At 36.5% G+C, this 26,273-nt stretch overlaps 1 protein-coding gene across 1 annotated transcript in view; it reads right to left on the reverse strand.

The window, feature by feature from the left end:
* Positions 1-26,273, reverse strand: part of NAALADL2 (N-acetylated alpha-linked acidic dipeptidase like 2) — a 911,251-nt gene that overhangs the window by 17,818 nt on the left and 867,160 nt on the right. The window contains exon 13 of the mRNA XM_021702572.1: positions 24,948-25,143. Coding sequence (XP_021558247.1) covers positions 24,948-25,143 — 196 coding nt within the window. The remainder of the gene's footprint in view (positions 1-24,947; positions 25,144-26,273) is intronic.

Raw genomic sequence — 26,273 nt, forward strand, 5'->3', positions numbered from 1 at the left:
ATTCCAGAGGCTCCTGGGTGGCTCAGTCATTAAGCGTCTGGCTTAGGTCATGATCCCAGGCTCCTGGGATGGAGCCCCGTGTTGGGCTCCCTGCTCAAGTGGGAAGCCTGCTTCTCCCTCTCCTACTCCCCCTGCTTGTGTTCCCTCTCTCGCTGTGTCTCTCTCTGTCAAATAAATAAATAAAATCTTTAAAAAAAATAAACAAAAAAATAAAAACATATTCCAAAAAGTACTATACTTGAAACTCATGGATGACAGGTATATAGATAAAACTTCCAAAGGAAATAACAAAATAAACTTTTGCCAGCCTGCCAATGTTGCAAACCCCACCTCACTATAGCTTACAGCTTCATCAATAGGAAAACAGCAAATAACTGTTTCTCCCTATGCAATGACAATGATTCCCTTTCAAAATCAACTTAGATGGTCAGAGATACTTGCCTGAGGATGTTTTCTAACAAAAGAAGGAGTTGATCACTAATACTAAACACATCTCTTCCCACCCTAAACAATTAAAATCTGTGTCTCTCTTAATGTAACAACATCATCTTGAACCAGCAGGTATTTTTAGAGCATAATAAGGATATTGTTCTAAAATCAAGCAAGAAATAAAAAAGATAAAACCATTGTATATGTGCTTCATAATCTCTCTCTTCCCTTCTTACCTATTGTATCTCTATTAAATGCCTGCTTCTTTTGATACAAGAAAAGAAAGAAAAAAAAAGAAACATCACCCAATTGAGATTTTAATCATTGAGAGACTTGTAACATAAAAGCTTTCAAAGAATTTACCTGAAGTAAAATTGATATGAAAGTCTAATCTGTAGATTTTTGGATAACTGCTTCTTAATTTAAAGGGAATACAACAGGTAAATTGAAGAAAAAATCTGCTCAGATAAAGTAAGCAATTGAAGATATAATGAGGAGACTAAGACAACTAAAAGTTATGTCCACTGTACTAAGGATGAAATCATTTCCAAAAGAGTCCAACAGAGAGATCCAAACTAATAAGGACTGGAAAAAAAAAAGATTGCATTTTTTTGTGTAGAAGTATTGGTGATATGGAAGAAATAACAGATTAGAATGGTAGGGGGAGAAGCCCATGTGACAGGATTAAAGAATAAATGGTGACACAGGCAACAAGGAAGCAAACCTTTGAGAAAATGTGCCAATAAATGGAGGCAGGCAAGCTTGGGAGTACAGAAGAGTTGATTGGAGGACTTTTTATCTGTTTTAAGGTATGTCTTGGGAGTAGGTTTTCAAAGGAGGGGGTAGACATCACTGCAGCAACCAAGATTAATTAAAAATGTGCCGAATATGAGGTTGAGAGATTTGGGAAAACTGATGGATCAAAGCCAGGAGGGTAAGAGAAGAAGAGATCAAAACTAAAGGTGACCAGGTTAGCTTTGGCAAGGTTTGGAAGTCATCATTTTATCTTAGAAAGGAGAGGGAAAAAAAGATTTATATAGTAAGGAATAATTAAGGGATGAACAAAAGCATTGGAAGTGGATGTGCTAGTTCAGTTAAAGCAATCTAGCATTTACTTGCTACTGTTCACTAAGAACTCCAGGTATGGAAATATCCTGCCCACACACTGCTGAAGCTCTCCCAGTCCACAGGGCCTCCCATGGTGCTGGCACCTTGGTACTTCTCAATCGACCTTCATGACATCCTTGCATAACACACTGGGGTTAGGTGCATGTGATTCTTTTTTATTTATTTATTTATTTATTTATTTATTTATTTATTTATTTGAGAGAGAGAATGAGATAGAGAGAGCATGAGAGGGGGGAGGGTCAGAGGGAGAAGCAGACTCCCTGCTGAGCAGGGAGCCCGATGCGGGACTCGATCCCGGGACTCCAGGATCATGACCTGAGCCAAAGGCAGTCGCTTAACCAACTGAGCCACCCAGGTGCCATAGGTGCATGTGATTCTTTCTGATGTGGTATCCAGAGCAATTTCATGGCAAGTGGAGACTTGGATGAATTCAGGCTAACAGATGTTGCAAATTAGCAGAGGAATGTGAAAGAACCTTCTAAAGAGGATGGAAAGAGAAAATATTTTATCTTTGAATCATCTAGTTCTAAGCATATGCCCAGATCAGAATAGGTACATAAATGAATTAATGAATTAATGAATGAAGCAAATAGCCAGCTTGTTTTAGTGAGACTCTAGAGAAATCAGATTACAGTTTTCAAAGTTAAGTAGGTACAAGGTGAATTTTGAGTAATCTAAATATTAATATTACTGCAAGTAATTTCACCTAAAATATATTTACATTGTTCAAGGATAAACAAAATATTCTTTTGTTCTATCTTATTCAGCATTACAGATGAGTAGATTTATATTTAACTAAAATATTTTGAGAGTTTTTGAGTTTTGTTTTGATTAATACTTCATTTACTCCTATGGTCTCCGATATTTAACTTTTCTTTTAAAATTTTCTTTACCCTATATTTGTCATCCACCATCACAGATACCACCAACAGAATCACCACCGTGGTTGAGGGGTGGGGTGAGAGAATTTCTTTAAAAAGGGGGGTGCTTATTACTCTCTTGGAAGTTTTATAAGACTACACTGCTGTGAGTCAATTCAAATGGGTGGGGTGTTTCATCTACAAGAAAAGATGTAGGATCCTTGGGAACATCTATTGATCTATAGAATATAATATGAGTCACATATGTAATTTTTAATTTAGCTCTATTGAACTAAGAAAAAAACAGGTGAATTAATTTTACTATATTTACCGAACTCAATATTATCATTTCAACATGAAACCATATAAAAGTTACTGATGTGATATTTTGCACTTCATTCTTATTTTTTTTGTAGTAAGTCTTCTTTTTTTTTTAAAGATTTTATTTATTTATTTGACAGAGAGAGAGAGACAGTGAGAGAGGGAGCACAAAGAGGGGGAGTGGGAGAGGGAAAAGCAGACTCCCCACTGAGCAGGGAACCCGACGCGGGGCTCGATCCCAGGACCCTGGGATCATGACCTGAGCCGAAGGCAGACACTTAACGACTGAGCCACCCAGGTGCCCCTTGTAGTAAGTCTTAAAATCCAGTGTGTATTTTATACTTTTAATATCTCAACGTGGACTAACTATATTTCAAGTTACCAGTACTCTCATGTTGCTAGTGGCGACCATACTGAATAGCATAGACCTAGAAGTTCAGACTACATAATTACAAACTATTTTTAAATTAAACAGCTAATTATTTGAAACTTTTTAAAACTTTATTCACGATATTTTTGTTTCCCTATGAACAAACCAATGAGTCAAACTTATCTCTACTTTACTGTATTATTAAGCTCTATATAAATATCTGAAAACAGATTAGGAAGAAGGCAGACATTTTAAAAAATGATTACTAAAAAAATATTCCAAGGTTTTCTTTTAAAACAAATATAAGTAACAACTGAAATCTGAAGTAACAGTTTGTTTCATAACATCCATGTAAGTCAGGCAGTTGGGGGTAAAAAATATGTGGCCTGGATAAATAGGTGTTGTTTTTGAGTTACAAGACTGCTTAAAGGTAGCTTATCTTAAGTTTTATTTAGTATTTTAATAACCAAAAAATCCCCAAAAGAAATAAATGTCGTATAATCTTATTGAAAGAATTTAAAGATGTCTTCCCACAGCTGAGGGCTTGCATCACATAATTCAAGAAAGAGTAAGGATAAATGACCACATTATCAAAGCCTGAAATAATGGTGTATGTTAGAAATGTTGACAGATCTTTCATTGTAGCAGCACAAAGTGTGCGGCTATGTGCACCATGCATCATCGATAAATAAGAATTTAGGATGTAGTTTTCTGCCTTGACCTTCAAGCTCCAACTGTGTTTTGATCATCAAGAGTCCATAAATAACATAATTTACAATCTCTGAAAAAAGACTATGTGGACACAATAAACCACATATGTTACCTGGGGGAAAGGGTTAGCCTCATTGCCTCAAATTCAGTCAACCTTAAGACAAAATTCACTTATGTTAACACATCACTTTTCAGTCAGTGCCAAGTAGCTAATGTTTATCTTCAGTTCTATTATTTATGATCTTATAATGTAGGTTCATTTTAGAGAAACTTAGATACCAGCCTAGTAAGTCTACAATATTTAGGTCTCAAAGGTCTCTTAGCAAACTTTTTTTCTGATTATCAGTATAAGATGAATACCCCTGAACTACGTGAAAAGTCAAAAAGTACACTCTCCTGTACAAGAAAGGGAAAGCTCAGTTAGAGATGATTATTTATGTATAGTAATATTTTTACTTACTCTGAGATCATGCTTCTAGAACATAACAATCAAGCTAAAGTAAGCTATAATAGTGTCTGGATGAATAAGTAACCATCACAAGATGCAAAAGACTGTCTATGAGGGAGGTGGAGTAATACTGAATAACTGAGGCAGTCACCAGCAGGTTCCAGCAGCTCAGCACAATGACATCAATTAGAAGTACTAATAAAAGCAGTAGTAAACAAGATAAACAACAAAACACGGAACTATTCACCCATTTTTCTAATTTGCAGCGGCAGATCATCTACAGTTATTTGGTCATTAGGACAAATGACTCAACAGTCTTTGAGGGCTTTGTAATATTACAAGAGAATGCACAACTTCCATGACTCTCACTGGACAAGAGAATGCTACATATTATTACATACGCATACTTTGAGAAACAAACTGATACCTTTTAGAAATGTTTTCTTGAGAAATTCCTTTCCATGCTTCCATTCCCATCTCTTATAGACCAGTCTACTAATTTGTAAGATCCTACTGAATTACCACCTCCCCATGATTCTGCCTAGATCCTTACCCAGATGAAGAAAACAAAAACCAAAATCACTCTTCTGAATAACGGCAACTCTGTTTCTTTCTTAGGATATATTACTTTTAACTTTATTTTACAGTTATTTTTAAAGACATTTTATATCTGTAGTGGATCATAAGAATAGAGGAAACACTAAACTACCACAGAGGTTGCAACAGTAAGAAGGGGCCACTAATCCCAAGGATGCAGAAAGGTTGGAATTATTCAATCTTAAAACCTCAAGGAGGTGTCCTAAGAAGCCGAAACTCAGACTCTGAACAGAGGTCACTGCTCAACTATTATTAATGTCTTTGAGCTCTGGGGTGGGAACCTGTGAAACTCGGATCCAGACCTATGAGGAAGTGCTTCTAGACAGTTGGTGCTGCTTTCACTGACGAGGATTGAGACTGGTTTAGTTTATGCTGGAAAAAGTGCAGATGAGAATTAACTGCTGCTACTAAAGTGAACTGTCACTACCAGGGTGAAGAAGCCTTGCTAGAGTGTCCGTGACACGAGAAGGAAGCAAAAGCAAGAATAAAATGCAAACAGGACACGACATCTCTTCCTCTTCCAGGTTCCCATTTTCCCTTAGTGCCTCCCTAATTTGACTAAACCTAATCTAAATTGTATGCAATTTAGTGACTCTAACAAGGAGTCAGTCTGGACAAGCAGAGATGTGGTTTGCAGATTCCCAGCTCCAGGTTCATGGCATAGTAGTAACAGGATGAGGTTGAAACTGGAAGGCTAAAACTTAATAACTGGCACATTTACGGACACAAAGCTATTGTCTAATCCACACTCGTATCCTTTACATTATCTGGTGTAGGAGTCCGAATGGTGGCCCCAAAGATATGTCCACGTCAGAATCCCTGGGACCTGTATACATATTACCTTATTTGGAAAAAAAAAAAAAAGTGTTTTTGCAGGTGTGGTTAAGTTAAGGATCTTTATGTAAGAAGATCATCCTGCACTATCTGGATGGGCCCTAAAAGAGAGAGATGGAGAGATATTACATAGTTATACAAAGAAGAGAAGAAGGCAAGATGGAAAATGAGGTAGAAATTGGAGTGATGTGGCCAAAGAAAGAAAATGAATGCTGGCAGCTACTAGAAACTGTAAGAGGCAAGGGATGGATTCTCCCCTAGAGTCTCTGAAGAGAATATGGCCCTACTCAAACTTCGATTTCAGACATCTGGCCTCCAGACCTGTGAGAACATAAATTTCTGTTGTTTTAAGCCTGGTAATTTGTTAAGACAGCCACAAGAAACTAATAAACTTAGTTTATGCCTTATATATAAGAGATACTTCATACAATTTATAATAAAGAGACAAAATAATAATCATAAAACTTTTAATTTACTTAGAGGAAGTTTCATTTATTTAAAACATTTACCAATATAAAATATCACTAGCAGCCTGAGAGCAATGAAATTTGACTAAACCTAATCTAAATTGTATGCAAATTAATCATTTAACAGTTAGAAGAAATCTGACTTTATGGATTATCAAGGCTCTCATTTGGGACTTATGGTAATAAATAGAAAAGTAAACATTTTATGAAATAAAATGAAATAAAGGTATTCATCAACCTCTAGAAATTAATCTGGAAAAATATTTTGCTATTTTTTAATTCTTTATTTCCAATGTCCAGAATGATTTTTTATTCATTCGATATTCCATTTTCTTTTTTTTTTTTTAAAGATTTTATTTATTTATTTGACAGAGAGACACAGTGAGAGAGGGAACACAAGCAGAGGGAGTGGGAGAAGGAGAAGCAGGCTTCCCGCTGAGCAGGGAGCCCGATGTGGGGCTCGATCCCAGGACCCTGGGATCATGACCTGAGCCGAAGGCAGACGCTTAATGACTGAGCCACCCAGGCGCCCTCGATATTCCATTTTCTTTAAAAGATTTTATTTATTTATTTGAGAGAGAGAGAGCATGTGCACACAAGCAAGGGGAACGGTAGTCAGAGAGAGAGAGAGGGAGAAGCAGGTTCCCACTGAGCAAGGAGCCTGACTCAGGGCTCGATCCCAGGACCCCAGGATCATGACCTGAGCCGAAGGCAGACACTTAACTGATTGAGCCACCCAGGCACCCTGATATTCCATTTTAGAAAGAAAAAACTGGCACTGTAATCAGCTTTGAGAAAATGTCTACTTTTTATTTTTTCAAAACTGTCCATTTAATTTCATAGTTAATAGCTAAGAAAAGGACATAATTGGCAACATGGGGAATTTGCAACAACTTTCAGAGAGAGTACTTAACATTTGATGCATATATTACTTTCTTTCCTCCTAAACTTGTGTATCTGACAAGGCTACATTTTGAATGATATTCTGTAAAATTAGATTGAGTTAGCATATCTTCCAAACCCCCTCGTGGAACATATGTAAGCTTTGATTAGAAAATGAGACCTACTATGATTAGCAATAAAAAAAAAAAATTGGAGACACTTTAACTGGCACATTAGGGGGCTGTTCCTTCCAAAAATATTTGGCCATGCTTCCTCCCATTTCAAATTACTGTATAAAGAGCCAATTACTATTTGCATGTAATTATTTCTGGATGAGAAAAAGAAGGCAAGGTAAATTTTTAGTCTACATTAGGATTAGCCAAATATAGCCAGACAGATACAAACAGAATTTCTTCCCAAGACTTCCATTTACCAAAAGTAATCTCACCTTCTCAGTCATATTATTTAAGCTGAAATCATAAGAACCCCAATTAGAAAACAGAGAATCTCATTTGGTCCACATCATAGCTATTAAAATCCACTGCTCATGTATGAAATCTGTAACTCATGATCCCTTCCCTTTTATCCTCACATTTAATCCATTACGAGGTTCTATTTCTACTTCCATCAATATGACCTTTGGCAATGGTTAATTTTATATGCCAACTTGGTTAGGCCATGCTGCCCAGTTGTTTGGTCCAACACCATCTATATGTTACTCTGAAGGTACTTTGTAGATGTGATTAACATTTACAATCAGTTGACTTTAGGTAAAGGGGAATATCTTGGTAATGTGGATGAGCCCCATCCAATCAGTTGAAACACTTAAGAGCAAAAACTGAGATTTCCTGAAAAAAAAAAAAGCAATTTTGCCTCAAGACTGTGATATAGAAATCCTTCCTGAATTTCTAGCCTACCTTACAAATTTCAGATTAAGACTGCAACATTAACTTCTCCTCGAGTTTCCAGCCTACTTGCCCTATGGATTTTGGACTTTCCAACCTCTAAAATTGCATGAGCCAATTCTTTAAAATCTGTCTATCTATCTATCATCTATCTATCTATCTATCTATCTATCTATCTATCTATCTATGTATCTATATCTATCATCTATCCATCCTATTGGTTTTATTTCTCTGGAGAACTCTGACTGATACACTTAGATCATTAAAATATCACATCATTTTTAATCTCTCCATTTCTTCCATTACTTCTATAATACCCTCTCCACATATCTGATAAGAATAGAAGATAGATGGATAGATATTCAAACCAACAGACAGAATTATGTTATCCTCTGCTTAAAATCAGATTTCAAATGCACTGAAAATAACATCATGGCCTCTAGGCCCTTGTCTAATTCTTCAGTCTCAACCCAAGTTGCTTTCCTCCAATCCATTTGGCCATCTTAATAAAAAAGTTCTGGATTTTTTTTTCTTTCTTCTTTCCTTCTTTCTTTCTTTCTTTCTTTCTTTCTTTCTTTCTTTCTTTCTTTCTTTCTTTCTTTCTTTCTCTTTCTTTCTTTTTCTTTCTTTCTTTCTCTCTTTCTTGTTATTATTATATTAATATTATTATTATTATTTTGTACTTCTAGACACTTTTAAAGTTTGTAATTATATATTTAGTTGGTTTGTTGTCTGCCTATTCTGTTTCTTCCCACTAAAGGGTGAGGTCCGCAAGGGTAGGGTTGATATTTATATTTTTGAGCATGGTATTCTCAGTAGTTCTGGCATTTGGTGAACAGTAAGGCTTTTTTGAATTAATAAATGGAATCAGTAGTAATGGCATTAGTAGTAAACCTAGATAAGTATTTCTGAAGAAGTGGCACCAATTTCTAATTCACAGATTAGAAAGATAGTAAGATAGGAAATGCAAGAAACAAAACATCACCCAGCCCACAGGCATTAGTCCTACAGCTGAGATCTGAGTAGTGGCAAAGGATTAAATAACCATTTTTTTCTGAGATAAAATATATTTTGTTTCTGCTTCTCTTTATTGGTTTGAAATAGGATCATTTTATTCACTTCAACTTTTTTTCTTTCTAATCTCCTTTTATTCTACTCCTCTTGGTGAAGCTACTACTAAAGTGGTCATTAATTTAGTTAAAAAATAAAATTCAGAATGGTTGTAACCAGGTTTTATTGCTTACTAATTTATGTCATTTACCATCTCTGGAAACTTTGGGGAAAAATTTATTTTTTTTCGAACTTTGGGGTTCTTAACTGAACAATGGGGAAAATACCTACCTAGCTGAGTGATTGGCAGATCAGAAAAATTCTATAGAGAACACTGAAGAAAAAAATGGAACCTTCCATACGTGACCTTGGAGAGTATGGTAGAGTAAGAGAGAGGGCTTTGAAGCAAGAAAGCACTGGGTAAAACTACCAGCTCCCACAATAATTATGTATGTTGTAAAGATCAGAACAAAGCACCAAGTATATTAAATGTCTGACATGACATGTGATTAGTATTCATTTAGAAATTCTTTTTAATAAAGATTTTATTTATTTTTATTTGAGAGAGAGTGAGCGAGAGAGGGAGACAGCACATGAACAGGGGGAACAGCAGAGGGAGAGGGAGAAGCAGACCCCCCTGCTGAGCAGGGAGCCTGATGCGGGGCTTGATCCTCATGACCTGAGCCGAAGGCAGAGGCTTAACCGGCTGAGCCACCCAGGTGCCCCCATTTAAAAATTCTTACAGGCAGTATCTTTGAGTTTGTAATCTGTTTGGCAGAGAAATATATTTCAAATTGAACAATTCCGATAAATGCTGGTGTGAGATATACCTCTACTTCCACTACCACCACCACTAATTGTAGCCCAAGGCAGATCCCAGTTCCTCTAAGATACAGGAACAACAGCATAAAAGACCAAGTTGGTTTTTCTGGATCAAGTAGTCAACAATGTTATCAAAGCACAGGAAAAGATACACAACCCAAACATCACACAGGATTTGGAAGGCAGAAGAAGTGAAACCATCCTCTTCAGCAAAGGTTGCAGACAGATGGGTAGGCAGATGGCAGAAAGGAGAGTCAGAGTTTCTCAGAGAGCTCCTGGAGGCACCTGGTACTGTTACTGAAGCTTTTCTTTCAGTTCTGGTAGTTCTTGATTCCATGAATGTTAGTGGAAGCTTCCTTGACCTTTACATCTCTGACACTTCCTATGAACATATAAGCCTCTAATTCTTTTGATTGAAGCTAGTCCTACTTTGAATTACTAGACTGTCTTCTAGTCTTTTCATTAAAACTTGTCCGATTAGGATAGATTGAAAGGAAATACTAGAATCCCACCATATGTAATTTGAGAATTTGTTGTACTTTTTATTAGGATTATATCTATTGTATATTAAATTATAGATTATATTTAGCTCTATTTCTATTTCCATTTCATCCTATTGTCCTTATAACTTTCCAGGTTGATGTCATTTCAGTATGGTTATAAATTCACAGCCTCCTTTTTATTTTTGGTCCATGAGATGAAAATGTTATACTGTTGTGACCTTGGTAAGCAGACTGGATAAACAACAAAACCAAACATAGTGGTTGGCAAATCTTGTGGTGGCCATGGAGAAGGAAGGACATTTGTAACCGTTTCCTCCTCAACTAGAGTAACTCATGTAAGCTGTCATTTGAACAAAATATTACACCGGGGTGGGGTCCAGGAACAAATATGCGCTCTACACAACCGTGTCCATGAGTCCTCAATCCTTTCTACCTGTGCATCTCAATATGCTGTACCTGCTGCATATTTGTGTGTGTATATGGTATAGAGATCTACTTCCTTATTGTAAGAATAAGATGTTACTACTAATAATCTAGATATTGGCAAACACAATGATTTCTGGGCATTTGCTCTAGTAAACATGATCTACACCACAATCAAGTACTTTAGTTTCTATTATGTAGCAAAATAAAATATTATGTGCTGTAGTGGGTACAAAGAAAATTCTGAGCATGATCCTTTCTTTTAATTCTCTTTGCATCATATTAAATCAAGGTATTTATATACATGGAAATGCTAAAATATGTTATACTGATAGATGAAATAGGTGATAAAAGAAACAAATGCTAAAATGTTTAACATGGTTTCATGCAGAACTTAAATTTTATTATTTTTCTTCCCTCATTGAAATAATTATTTCAATAATTATTTTTAAAGAGAATCAAAAGCTGACTCACATTAGTTTATAAATACCTACTCGGGGCACCTGGGTGGCTCAGTCGTTAGGCATCTGCCTTCGGCTCAGGTCATGATCCCAGAAGCCTGGGATCGAGCCCCGCATCGGGCTCCCTGTTCTGCGGGAAGCCTGCTTCTCCCTCTCCCACTCCCCCTGCTTGTGTTGCCTCTCTCGTTTTGTCTCTTTCTGTCAAATAAATAAATAAATTCTTTAAATATATATATATACCTACTCAACTAGCATTTCCATTATGTTAGAGATCTGCCTATTTATCTTCTCTGACTTAATCAATTAAAAGAAGGACTCTCATGGAAGTCAAGTGACTTACAGGATTACCTTATCAGTGGCCTTTTAGGGCTTAAGTCCATATCTCTAAAGTCCTAGTCTAGTGATTCTTTCTCTATATTGCACTGTTATTTATGTAAAAACATTTCTAACTATGATATATGAGATTTAACAGACAAATGTCCCCTCTCTTTTAACTGCATTTAAGATTTATGGAAACCAGAAAGGGTAGGAAATATCTTGGGAAAAAATATTTTTTTTTGATTCAGACAATAGGGCATATCTTTTTTTCCAGAAGTAGGGACAGACTTGGTGCCTCACAGAAACACTTTTGCAAACTTTAGGGCTAGGAGATATAATTGTCAATGTAGAACAAATGAAACTTAACAAGCACTTATGAAAATTGAGTCTTTTAATATCTGGCTAGACTTGCACCAAAATTTAAACAAATTTATTGGTGACTTCTGAGAAAACTAGGAAGAATTTGGATCAAACATATGCAGCACTACCTAATAGGAAAAGCAGTGGTTTTATTATTTATTTATTTATTTATTTATTTATTTATTTATTTATTTATTTAAGACTTTATTTATTTATTTGGCAGAGAGAGACAAAGCGAGAGAAGGAACACAAGCAGGGGGAGTGGGAGAGGGAGAAGCAGGCTTCCTGCTGAGCAGGGAGCTGGATGCGGGGCTCAATTCCAGGACCCTGGGATCATGACCTGAGCCGAAGGCAGACGCTTAATGGCTGAGCCACCCAGGTGCCCCAGACCAGTGGTTTTAGAGAAAACAAGATAGGTTCAAATCCCATTTATGCAACATATTAGCTTTTCCTAAGTTTCAGGTTTTTCTACCTGTATACAGGGGATAATAGGACTGATACTGCAATTTTGTTAGAAGTGTTATAGATAATATATGAAAATGTACAGCACAGTGCCTGGTACAAAGTAAATCCTCATCCATGAGGAATATGGTTATTAGTCTTATTCATAATGTTATTAAATACACCATAAAATCACAACTCACTCTCAGACTGGCAATGTGTCTTGTTTTGCAAATATGACAACAGTAATTTTTCTCACCTTGTATAGAAATAAACCTCAAACCTGAGAAACATTTTTATAAAATTTTAACAGTTGTGCACACATGAATTTCTATTTTGATCCTAGCAGACTAAGTTTTAGACCAATTAGCCTAAAGTGGTTATTGTCAATTGAAATTTTTTAAATAAGTGTTTCAATGTCTAATCAAATTGCAGTGAACATTATCTGTCAAAATGGGATATGTTCTTTGTTTCAATATTAACAAAATGAGCTATTAAAAAAGGAGGCTTGGATTGCAGTATATTAATTTTTGTTTTAATTTGGGAGTTTAGAAGTAGAAACCTTAAAAATATGAAAGGGATACATAATTATGAAGCTAATGTATATGTTTATCATAAAAGAGTAATAGAGAACGTATATAATGATCAACATTATAAAGATTTTGTACATGAGCCAGGTCTCCAATCCTCTTCTGGAAATTTTACATTGTGTAGATTATAAAACTGTATTCATACATAGATTCTTTTGTGCAAGTGGCCGCTATGAAAAATATTTTAAAAGCATTATGGTAATTCTTAATCACTAGTTATTTTTTCATAGTCTAAAGAAATCAGAGGCATTTCTGATAGAATTAATGACAACAGAAACAATGGTCGGATTTTAGCTCCATTCAGATCACCCACACCTCGCCAAAAGAAATAGTACAACCCGAACAAAGTAGTTATTATCCCAATCAAACACTGAACATGAGGTTCCATTAGTATTTATATAGCTAACTCTAATTAAAACACCATGAAAACTGTGTAATGAAATCCTTTATTCTAAAATGTGTTTTTTCGGGGGGGGGAGGGGTTGGATTTCAAACTCTTTAAATTTTTTTTTTTTTTAAGATTTTATTTATTTAGAGGCACCTGCGTGGCTCAGTCGTTAAGCATCTGCCTTCGGCTCAGGTCATGATCCCAGGGTCCTGGGATTGAGCCCCACATCGGGCTCCCTGCTCACTCGGGAGCCTACTTCTCACTCTCCCACTCCCCCTGCTTGTGCTCTCTCTTTTTTTTTTAAAGATCTTATTTATTTATTTGAGAGAGAGAGAGAGCATGAGCAGGGGAAGCAGGGGGAGCGGCATAGGGAGAAGCAGAATTGCCGCTGAGCAGGGAGCCCAACGTGGGGCTCTATCCCAGGACCCTGGGATCATGCCCTGAGCCAAAGGCAGATGCTTAACTGACTGAGACACCCAGGCACCCTTCAAGCTCTTAAAATTCTTAAAATCAAATGTATGTACAGAATACATAGCTATAAACCTGATCATAGGGTATCTGGGAAGTGAGTTTTATAATAGTTCTGTCTAATGTCATCGCTTGCCTAAGTGTAAACTAGTTCTAACATCTTTCAAAAGCAAAGTTTTGGGAGCTTATGTGTTTGAAAAGTACTTTTAATGGATTGCTTGCTTTGTTTATTCTTGGCTCAAGGCAGAAGCATCTTGACATTTACATTGCTATTTTCCTGCTTTCAAGGATGCTAACAAAAAATGGTATTGGCTTAGATTAGCTTGAAATTGTCCTCTGAACTTCTTCTAGGTCATTCCAGCTATCTTGGAAAGGAATTCCTTTTTTATGAACCTGCTCCCACATTTTATAAGGACACAAGGTCAGAGACCCCCCCACACAGGTACAAGCAGATTTACACACTGTCCTTCAACTTACAAATAGGTCTGTGTTCCCAAAACTCCTGATTAAGACCATTGTTTGGAACTCACATGAATCCCCCAAAGAAATAATATTATAAACGTAGGTGTTTACATAGCACCCACAGACTATTTAACGGCAATGTAGCTGAAATACTACATATTTAGAAAGAACAATAGGACAATATTACAGTATAACCAGCAGTTTTGTTTTAAGCATCATAATTAGCCTTTAATTTATTTCAAATGATGGTGCTTGAGGATGTTCACTTTCCTAGAGCTCCATTTCTGCCAAGCAGCTAGCATTCAACATTGACTCATGCTTTTTTCCTTCTCAGTTCCCCACACTCTCAAATCAAAACTCAGGTGCATGGGGCACCTGAGTGGCTCAGTCCGTTAAGCATCGGACTCTTGGTTTCAGCTCAGGTCAGGATCTCAGGGTCTTGAGATCCAGCACCCCCCACCTCCACTCTCAGTCGGGGGGAGTCAGCTTGAAGATTTTCTCCCCCTACTCCACCCCCAACTTGCCTGCCCTCTCTCTCAAATAAATAAAAAATAAATCTTTAATAAAAAAATACTGCAATACAGATGCAATGGATGGATTATCGAATCTTTTCCCCAAAGCGACACCAAATTTCTGATCCTTTGGTAAAACCATCCTCTAATCCCATATAATCAGTTACTAGTGCAGTAATGCATATGTCTATCTGTCTGTCTGTCTGTCTGTCTGTATATTTCATAATGGGGAGGGAGAGAAACCCTTATTAGCTTTTGTTGTTTAACTGCTGACTCTTTAAATATGTAGAGACTAAACATGGGATCTTACTCAGATAACCTCTTCCAATGTACGAATGTGAGGCCATGGTAATGTCTTTCACACTCATACATTGCAGCTGTCTATTAATAGAAAATCTTTGCCAATCACATTTTTGCTGAGAGCAAATTTAACATCCCATGGTTTTCTATTTGTGCACTAAAAGTTTAAAATCAAAGACCTTTCTATGTCTGTGCAGTTTAGTGTAGTCACTTAAAATAAAGGAGAAAGCAGTAGTTAGGGCTTTTCCTATTTCCTATAGTCTTTTCCTATTCCTATTTCCCAGAATTCCTATTTCCTCTTTCCTATTCCTATTAGGACTATTTATTTTAAAGATTTATTTATTTATTTATTTGAGAGAGAGCAAGAGTTAGAGAGCCCAAGCAATGGGGGGAGCAGCATAGGCAGAGGGAGAAGAAGACTCCCCCCTGAGCAGGGAGCCTGATGCGGGACTCGTCCTGGCATCATGACCTGAGCCGAAGGCAGACTGAGCTTAACTGACTGAGCCACCAGGCACCCCTATTTTTAAGACTATTTAGCGTGGTATAGGGGCAAGTGAAGAAAGGAGGTATAGAAACAGAACAGTAGCCTCAAGAACTCAAGCCCTTTAAGGTATAGAAACAGAACAGTAGCCTCAAGAACTCATGCCCTTTAAGGGCACCTGGGTGGCTCAATTGGTTAAGCGTCTGCCTTCGGCTCAGGTCATGATCTCATGATCAGGGTCCTGGGATTGAGTCTCCCATTGGGCCCCCTGCTCAGCGGGGAGCCTGCTTCCCTCTGCCTCTGCCTGCCACCCCCCCCCCCCATGCTCTCTCTCTCTCTATCCAATAAATAAATAAAATCTTTAAAAAAAAAGGATTCTAAAAATTTGTGACAAGGCCAAACATTTGGGGGAAATTTTCTAAAATAAGCTAGGAAGAATGCATATTTTATAAGATATTAAATTTCAAGCATGCAATGGCCGGTGCCCAAATCTAAAAAGTCGTTCAAACTTCAAAACTTCAAAACTTAAAAGGGAGAATCTGCCCTGAAAGACTACGCTGCTTGCAATGTTGTCTCTTAAACACATAACAACATGTGGTTTGAAAGAAGGCTTCCCTACTGGAAAAGGTTTGTCATTTAGAGTATCCACATTTATTGTGGAAGCTAACACTATTTTAAATATTATATCCACTCTTTTTAAAAACTGCATGTTTAATTCTATCCCCTCCCAAACTTTTTATTTTCTGTGGGATCTTGTAATTCCTCAATATGGAAGCTTTTAGCAAATGTTTAAGGGAAAGGACTGTACAATAAAACTTAAAAATGAAAGAAAAATTTTGCCATAGTGACCCTGGGGAAAGAGAATGTGTGTTACTGAATTTTTAAATATTTCTCCTTTGGTTAAAAGAGATAATGAGGAAGAAGTTTTGGAATCCAGATCACTATCAAAGTCAGAAGTAAAAACAACAGAATGGAATAAAAGTTACTTTTGTAATATTTATATAGAATTCTAGAGTTTAAAAATTATCTTCTCACATTTTATCCTCATTTCATCTAGTGTTATCCCAGTATTATATCTAAATTTATCCTAATATGAATAGACCTTTGAGGTTTTCTATTTTGTTGAGAAACTGACTTTCAGAGTCACTATTTAGCTTGCTCTAAGCCAGGCAAGTAGTAAAAGACAAGTTTTCCAATTCAAACCCCTTCCTACTTTTATAAATCCCAAATCGTTTTATAAATCCCAAACAATATCACTGCTGCATGATGGTTTTAATTCTGAAAGCTATTCTGTGAACAAGTGAGCTGTTGACAGTAAAAGGCAATATTAAAGTATATTGTATGGCAAAAGAGGAAAGACAATTCAATAGAGAAAGGATAGTCTTTCAACAATTAATGCTGGAACCACTAGACATCCATGTGCAAAAATAATGCATCTGGATATAGACCTGCACTAGCCCCAAAAATTACCTCAAAATGGATCATTGACCTTTCATAAAATGTAAAACTATGAAACTCCTAAAAGACAACATAGGAGAAAATCTGGGTGAGCTTGGGTTTGATGATGAACTTTTAGATTCAACGCTAAAAGCACAACCCATTAAAGAAAAAATTGATAAGCTGGATTTCATTAAAATTAAAACTTCTGCTTCACAAAAGAGACTGATGAGAGAATGAAAAGACAGGCCACAGTCTGGGAGAAAATACTGCAATATACATATCTGATAAAAGACTCATATCCAAAATATAGAAAGAGCTTTTAAAACTGAACAATAAGAAAGCCAACAACTTAAGAAGAGTCAAAAGACACTTCACCGAAGAAGTTACATAGATGGAAAATAAGCATATGAAAAGATTCTCAATATCATATTTCATTAGAGAATTGCAATTAAAATAATGAGATACCAATACTCATCTATTAGAATGGCTAAAACCCAGAATACTAACAACAAATGCTGGTGAGGATATGGAGCAACCAAAAGTTTCATTCACTGCTCGGGGGGAACTGCAAAATGCTACACCCACTTTGGAAAACAGTTTGGCATTTTCCTACAAAGCTAAACATAGGCTGACCATATGACCCAGCAGCTGTGCTCCTTGGTATTTACCCAAATCAGTTGAAAGTGTACCTCCACACAGACCTGCACACGAATACATACAGCAGCTTTATTCATAATTGCCAAACGTTGAAAGAAACCAAGTGCCCTTTAATAGGTGAATAGATAAGCAAACTGTGGTATATCCATACAATGAAACATTATTCAGTGATAAAAATAAATTAATATAGAAAAGACTCAATCACATTGCTAACTGAGGAAGCCAAACTAACATACTATATGATCAAATGATAGTACATTCTGGAAAAGGAAAAACTGTGGCGACATGAAAAAGGCCAGTGGTTGCCAGAGGCTCAGGCAGGAAGGAGGGAGAGATAAAAGGTGAAACAGATTTTTAGGGTGTGAAACTATTCTGTATGATACAGTAATGGTAGATACACATCATTATACACTTACCAAAACTCAGAGAATGTAAAATACAAAGAGTAAACCCTAACATCAACTATTACTAGTAATATATTAATGTTGGCTCATCAACTGTGACAAATGTACCACACTAGAGCAAGATGTTAATAATAGGAATAACAGTGAAACTGTGCCTTGTGGGTGGGGGAACTGTGTGTGTGTTTGCACGTGAGAGAGAGAGAAAGGTTATATGAAAATTGTACGTTCTGCTCAATTCTTCTCTAAACCTAAAACTGCTCTAAGAAAGACTTCCTTTCTTTCTTCCTTTTTTTTTTTTTTTTTTTTTTAATATATTGTAGTAGAGAATGAATAGGTTCACTGGGTCAGACTGCTTACTCTGCCTTTGCAGAATAATAACTACTGGGAGTTAAAAAGAATCCAACAACAAAACATGCCACAAGCTCCCATCTCCAGACAATGCCCGTTCCCAGGAGTAGTAGAGTAGTACGTACTGGAGTTAGAGTAAAGGAAGAGGAGAGATGAAAGACTCTGAATTTTTAAGAAAATGCATTATCTTTTCCCTTTTCAGGGACAATGAGTCAAATTTTACATTGTGGGATTTTGATAGTAGTAATAAATTTGAGAAGCTTTGTAGTTTCTAATGTGCTTTCCCTTACAGGGTCCCTGATCATATACATTGCTTCATCTGCTCCCCGCTGCCTACTAAGCTCAGTATCTCTGGAGAACTTTGCTGCTTTTCATTATATCATTGCAATCTATCACTGTTATTGTTTCCTGCTCCCCTCCCTCAGGATTAGAAGAATTCCCTGATTATAGAGGTGAAGCTTAATACTGTGTGTGAGTGCCCATAGAATCAGATTCTTGGAGCTAAAAGGGAGTTTAGAAATTATCTTTATCAACAAGTGATCACGTAATCACCCTGAGACCCAGAGATTCCGAGTGACTTAACTAAGCGGCTGGAGACATGGACAGAGAAGAGGCACATCCTTGCTTCATCAGCCTAGGCTGAGGGGAATCCTAAAAAACAACCCAAAATAAGATTCTCAAAGCCATTCAATCCCTAAATTCATTAATTCTTCCTTAGCATCATCTCCCAAATCAGCCCTTTGTTCTTCATTCCTGACACTAATATGCTCAGTCAGTTTCTCAGCATGCCATGCAGTTCTTACACCTAGAGTCTTCCTGAAGGTTTCTGCTCTCTTCCAGCTGCAGGGCATCTGATCTGGAGCACGAGATAAATCTTCCTAACGGTGCAGATTTCTTCATGGCTTCCTTTGTGTAAAAAAAATGAAGTTCAAACCTCTCAACAGAGAATTTAAAGTACTCCACAATTTGATTCCTTCATACCTCTCCATAGTTATGATCCTAATGGCCATTCAAACTATTCCACTTCTTGTTCTCTACTCTCCAGTACATGATGTACAATCTCTCTTTTGTGCTTTTCTTCACACCATCCTCTCCTGGAAGTGTTTCCTTTCTTAGTCAGTTTGGGCTACTATGACAGAATATTACAGACTAGGTGGCTTATAAACAACCCAAACTTATTTTTCACAGGTCTGGAGGATGAAAGGTGTAAGATCACAGTCCTGACAGATTTGGCATCTGGTGAGGGTCCGTTTCCTGGTCCACAGACGTCTTGTCTTCACAAGGCAGGAAATGGCAAGGGGGGGGTCTCTGCAGTCTCTTTTACAAGGGCACTAATCCCGCTCATGAGGGAGGGTAGAGCCTCCCAAAGGTCCCACCACTGAATATCATCCCACTGAGGATCACGCTTCAACATATACATTTGGGGGGAAGAAAAACATTCAGTCTATAGCATTCCATAATTTAATGGACATCCTACCATTCCCTTAAGCCCAGATAAATTTCCCCCTTCCCCTAAAGAGTCATTCTGGACCATCACAAGATAGTAACTTCTCTCTTCACTGAAACCCAACAACACTTCTTGCCTGTAGTATTCATTAGGAAATTTGCATAAGTATTCTTCAAATTTTTTATTTTTGATTTATATAGTTTACGTCTTAAACTCCCTAAACGTAGGGATCTTATATTGCCAGTTTCTGTCAATATGCTTACACAAAGCAATGTTCGATGAGTGTTTATTTATGAGAAAGACAACACATTTTACATGCAACATCATAGGATTTCAAAATCTTTGAATCTTCTGATGCTGAATTATGGAGAAAATTTCTTCACATATTCCAAAAATAATGTTTCGGTGTTTAGCGACACTTTGGTTGAGGCAGTATCCTTTGGGACACAACCCAAATTCTAAATGAAATATTTAGGTTTATACAATGAACTTCTGTCAACAGCTTTCTTGAAAAGCAAATTACTTTTGACTTCCTCCTTGTATATTTGATGAGAATTGTCATAACACCATCAGGTTGAAGAGTGAGATTCTTACATGAATAACATCTCTAAAGGTTATTTAATGTTAGAAAAAATGAATCTTGTTCACCAGATGTTCTTTTATACGATGTAATTAACAGTTTTATCTTTACTCCATATGGTTATCATTATAATCAATTTTTCCATTTTCTTAAACTGCATATGATCTTGTCACACCCATTTTTGTACTTTGAACATTTCCTCCCCCATAAAGGAAGAGCTTACAAGGATTGAGAGTAGAAAGTCTACTGTAATTTTGAAATTTTTGCTTCAAGAATATTTAGAAATACGAATTCTCTACTAAGAGAAAACATGAAATAGGATGATTTGTTACATATTTCAGAAATGAAGTAAAAATTCATGACAATCTTGGGATAAATGTCATCAGATAAAACAAAATGAGGCTATCTATTTGCATCTATCTATTTAAATCTATTTGCCATTGGCATATATATAAACTAATAGGGCCAAAGAGAATAATGGCATACATGTGTTTCTTCAATAACTGTAGCAATAGTTTAAAATAATGTCAAAATATTGAACCATAAGCTTTCAATTCGGAAGTTTGTTATGAGTTAGAACATTATCATAATCAACATTTTGAAGCTTGCACACTGGGACTGGGATACAAGTTATACCGTAATCATATCACTAACAGGAAAAAGAATCACTTTCTTAACCATTGTTAACTCAAGACAAGATCAATATTTCCCTTTCCACTCAAAATGTATGATAAATAAATATTATTGAAGTGGTAATGCAAAGTTCTCTGGACATATACCTCAGACCATAGGGGTCTTCTATAACTAGTGCAAGTGCCAAGGAAGGCAAATGGTGAAAGTGTTTATTATATCATGATATATACAACTATATTCTTAATGTATGATTTTTATTAATTTCTGAAATTTTCATAAATTAAAAGTGAGGGAAATTTTTATATTCTAAAATATAATTTACCTATTCTGATTATGACTTTTTAGTAATGCTGAATTTAATAATGTGGCTTAATTGTTTCTTTAGCCGGTATTATACCTACCATACACTATATTTTACTTAGTTACCTTGTTCGTTCTATTTCTCCATCCCCACCTCTGGAATATAACCACATCAGAGCAGGTGTTATTAACTTGAGGCAACTTCTATGTCTCTGGTGCTTACAAGAATGTCTTAAAGGTATCTATTGTAATAAGTTAACATTTTCCAAAGTCTTATACTGCAGAGTCATAGTGTTAGAAGAAATGATATAAGGATTTTATTTTATTTTTTTTTAAGATTTTATTTATTTGACAGAGAGAGAGACAGCCAGAGAGAGAACACAAGCAGGGGGAGCAGGAGAGGGAGAAGCAGGCATCCTGCAGAGCAGGGAGCCCAATGCGGGGCTCAATCCCAGGACCATGGGATCATGACCTGAGCCAAAGGCAGATACTTAACCATCTGAGCCACCCAGGTGACCCAATATAAGGATTTTAAATGAGAATTTTGAGTTTAAAATCACAAAGGAAAATCACCAAATATCAGAACTAGGAAAGATTTTTTATTTTAAACAGGTCTCATTCTACCATCTCATTTTATAACTGTAGAAGCTAAGATGCAGAGAGATCAAGTGTTTTCTCAGATCATAGAAGGTTGGTACTAAAGGCCACCTTAAACCTCATACAGTCAAAATACTTAGAGCTACTTAGGCTGTGCTTTAATGCATGCAGTGGTAGTGAACTCACTATCACTGGTGAGTTCACTACCCTATAAAAGCATCACATTTCATCTTTTAAGAGCACTATTTGTCAGAAACTTCTTTCTCAGATGTAATTGAGATGTGTATTCCTATGCTTCGATTCTTTAGTCCTAGTTGTGTCCTTCAGTCATGCACAGTATGTCTAGTCCAGGGTATTTTTAATGTTATATGTTATATATATATATACACAAACACACACATGTAAAGTGATGTAGTGCAAAAGTATAAATTTGATGTCCTTTATGAATGAGAGCTTCAGGCCAAATAGTTTTCCTGTCTCACTATTTGTCCAATACCTCTTTGCCTCCTGCCTTTTCTCACATACTCACATGCATATATACACACACGAGACATAAATACACACACATGTTAAGCTGTTATACACATACGCACATTACATATGCATCTGTTACACAGAAAGGCGTGTGTATTTATATTTTGTGTCTTGTAGAAAAATCAAAAACTTAAATAAGAATATATAAAATAAGTTATAATCTTTCTAACTCCATTTTCCCTCTCTGTTTAATTTCTACTATGTTAGGAACCATAAAATAAAAACCATGTTGTTCCTCTCTCATCCTCTAAAAGCCAAAATTGAATCCCCCTTCCATATCAAAATGGGTTTATTAAAGTATCTATTAAGTTGCTAAAAAGTTTCTAGAAATCACTCTGTTGTGACCCTCCAACTAATATCTCTAATCTGGTTGTTTCCAGATCCATCTAAATCCCACTCTCCTCTGAATAGTAAACTTATTTAGCTCTCTCTTGACAGGGAGCTTCTAGAACTAAATGCAATACTCTAATCGTGGTCTTACTAGGAAGAATAGTATAAGCTTATCTCCTGATTCATTCAAGAAACTGTATTTTTCCCAATACAACCTATAATTCCATTTGGTTTTCCCGTAGCCATATCATGTCTGACTCATTGAGCTTAATGTCAAAAAAATTTTTAGTCATTTTCTGTATGAAACCGCTAAGCCATTTTCCTTTATTCTATACTCATGCAGTTGAAATTTCCTTTGGGTAGGAGAATGGTCCTCAAATTGTACATATAATAATTACTCATATAACTACACGTGATAACTGCATTAAAAAATAGTGTCAACTGTTTCTTTTGCTGTGCAAAAGCTTTTTATCTTGATGAAGTCCCAATAGTTCATTTTTGCCCTTGCTTCCCTTGTCTTTGTTTCTAGGAAGAAGTTGCAGCACCTGAGGTCAAAGAGGTTGCTGCCTGTGTTCTCCTCTAGGATTTTGATGGACTCCTCTCTCACACTTAGGTCTTTCATCCATTTTGAGTCTATTTTTGTGTATGGTGTAAGGAAATGGTCCAGTTTCATTTTTCTGCATGTGGCTGTCCAATTTTCCCAACACCATTTGTTGAAGAGACTGTCTTTTTTCCATTGGACATCTTTCCTGCTTTGTGGAAGTTTAGTTGACCATAGAATTGAGGGTCCATTTCTGGCCTCTCTACTCTGTTCCACTGATCTATGTGTCCATTTTTATACCAGTACCATACTGTCTTGATGATGACAGCTTTGTAATAGAGCTTGAAGTCCAGAATAATGATTCCACCAGCTTTGCTTTTCTTTTTCAACATTCCTCTGGCTATTCGGGGTCTTTTCTGGTTCCATACGAATTTTAGGATGATTTGTTCCATTTCTTTGAAAAAAGTGGATGGTATTTTGATAGGGATTGCATTAAATGTGTAGATTGCTCTAGGTAGCATTGACATCTTCACAATATTTGTTCTTCCAATCCATGAGCATGGAACGTTTTTCCATTTCTTTGTGTCTTCCTCAGTTTCTTTCATGAGTATTTTATAGTTTTCTGAGTACAGATTCTTTGCCTCTTTGGTTAGATTTATTCCTAGGTATCTTATGGTTTTTGGTGCAGTTGTAAATGGGATCGACTCCTTAATTTCTCTTTCTTCTGTCTTGTTGTTGGTGTATAGGAATGCCACTGATTTCTGTGCATTGATTTTGTACCCTGCCACTTTACTGAATTCCTGTATGAGTTCTATCTAAACTGTGAAACTGTAGAAAGAGCCCAGATGTCCATCGACAGATGAATGGATAAAGAAGATGTGGTGTATATATACAATGGAATATTATGCAGCCATCAAAAGGAATGAGATCTTGCCATTTGCAACGATGTGGATGGAACTGGAGGGTATTATGTTGAGTGAAATAAGTCAATCAGAGAAAGACATGTATCATATGACCTCACTGATATGAGGAATTCTTAATTGCAGGAAACAAACTGAGGGTTGCTGGAGTGGTGGGGGGTGGGAGGGATGGGGTGGCTGGGTGATAGACACTGGGGAGGGTATGTGCTATGGTGAGCGCTGTGAATTGTGTAAGACTGTTGAATCACGGACCTGTACCGCTGAAACAAATAATACATTATATGTTAAAAAAAAAAAAAGAAGAAGAAGATAGCAGGAAGGGAAGAATGAAGGTGGGGAAATCGGAGGGGGAGACAAACCATGAGAGACGATGGACTCTGAAAAACAAACTGAGGGTTCTAGAGGGGAGGGGGGTGGGGGATGGGTTACCCTGGTGATGGGTATTAAAGAGGGCACGTTCTGCATGGAGCACTGGGTGTTATATGCAAACAATGAATCAAGTAACACTGCATCAAAAACTAATGATGTAATGTATGGTGATTAGCATAACATAATAAAAAAAATAATTAAATAAATAAATTTTAAAAAATAGTGTCATGTTCACAGAAGGTACAAATTCTGAAAGTTAAACATAAAAATTTAATTGAGGGGCATAAACAAATAAAGGTTAAGACACATATCCTACCTATAAAAACCCGGTGGCACTTGCTGTACCAGGAAGTTTTTCTCCATGTCTTGGAGAATGTCATTCAGCATTCGGACACGGAGGGGAATTCTCTCCTTCGGATCATTCGCAGGACGCATCTCATCTGACTGGAAGAGTTCAGCACTCTCCCGCAAGCGTGAGGCCAGGGCTAGCAATTGAGTGTTGGGTTGATCACCTGGTGAAGATAAATGAGTCCATCTCAGAAGAGACATCCTTAAAGGAGCAAAATAAGCATTCTGCAATCATGATGTCAAAAAGGAACATCAGTTAAACTTTTATAATGTATTAAATCCACCAAAAATATTTTGTCTGAACATTATATTCTGCTAAGAGTATTAAATTTATTGTTACCACTACTACTACTAATAATAATACTAGGAAATAAGTACTGATTGAGAGACTGCTATGTTCCAGGCACTGTATTGAGCGCTTTACATATTTATCTTGTTTAATATTCACCAAAGCTTGTATTGTCATGTCTATTTCATAGCATCTGAGAATTAATTAAGGCAAGCAAATTGTCCTAGGTCATCAAGCAAATAAATGACAGGCCAAAATCAGAAGCCTGATCTTTCTGACTCAAAAATTCATGCTCTTCATGGCATATCCTGTATTTCAATGGGAAAAAAGATTGTAAAAGAAATTATCTTCTGAGAGGATGAGATACGTTACTCTGTTGTGATGGGCTCTTTTGCTTTACTAACAATTTCCTGTAATTTGAAGCTGAAATACATCTTTGATTTGAAAATACACTGAAAATTATCCTATGTAATGTTTGCATTGCTTGGTTTTGCATTTGGGATAATTTTTGTTTGTTATGCTTTGTTCCTATTTGTTTGTGTAACTTACTGGAAGTCATTTTGATATGAATGGTGGTAGCAAACATAGGACATTCCTTTGACTAAGAGTAGTGATTATGGCCACCAGACCCTGGAGCCAGACCACCTGAGTTCAAATTCCTGCTATACCACTTATTGGTTGTGTGATGTTGGACAAGTTTTGGAGCCTCAGAATCCTAATCTATAAAATGAATAAAATAATAGCATCTCCTTCATAGATTTTTTTATGAGGGCTAAATGAATACTTTATAAAGTGTTAACAAAAGTATTTCCCTACAGGTAGGCAGTTACTAGCTGATGTGACTTAACACCTTGTTTAAAAAACATTCTTTTTTTATACCGTGAGAGGGGCATTCCCTCATCATCTTCCCGATATTCCCCATCATTTGAGTCAGTCTCTGGGTGAGGCAACAGTTAGTGGTGTCGTTCTCAGGACACTAGGTACAAATGACTCCAGCAAGGTCAG

The sequence above is a fragment of the Neomonachus schauinslandi genome, chromosome 1, assembly GCF_002201575.2.
Source record: "Neomonachus schauinslandi chromosome 1, ASM220157v2, whole genome shotgun sequence".
NCBI lineage: Eukaryota > Metazoa > Chordata > Mammalia > Carnivora > Phocidae > Neomonachus > Neomonachus schauinslandi.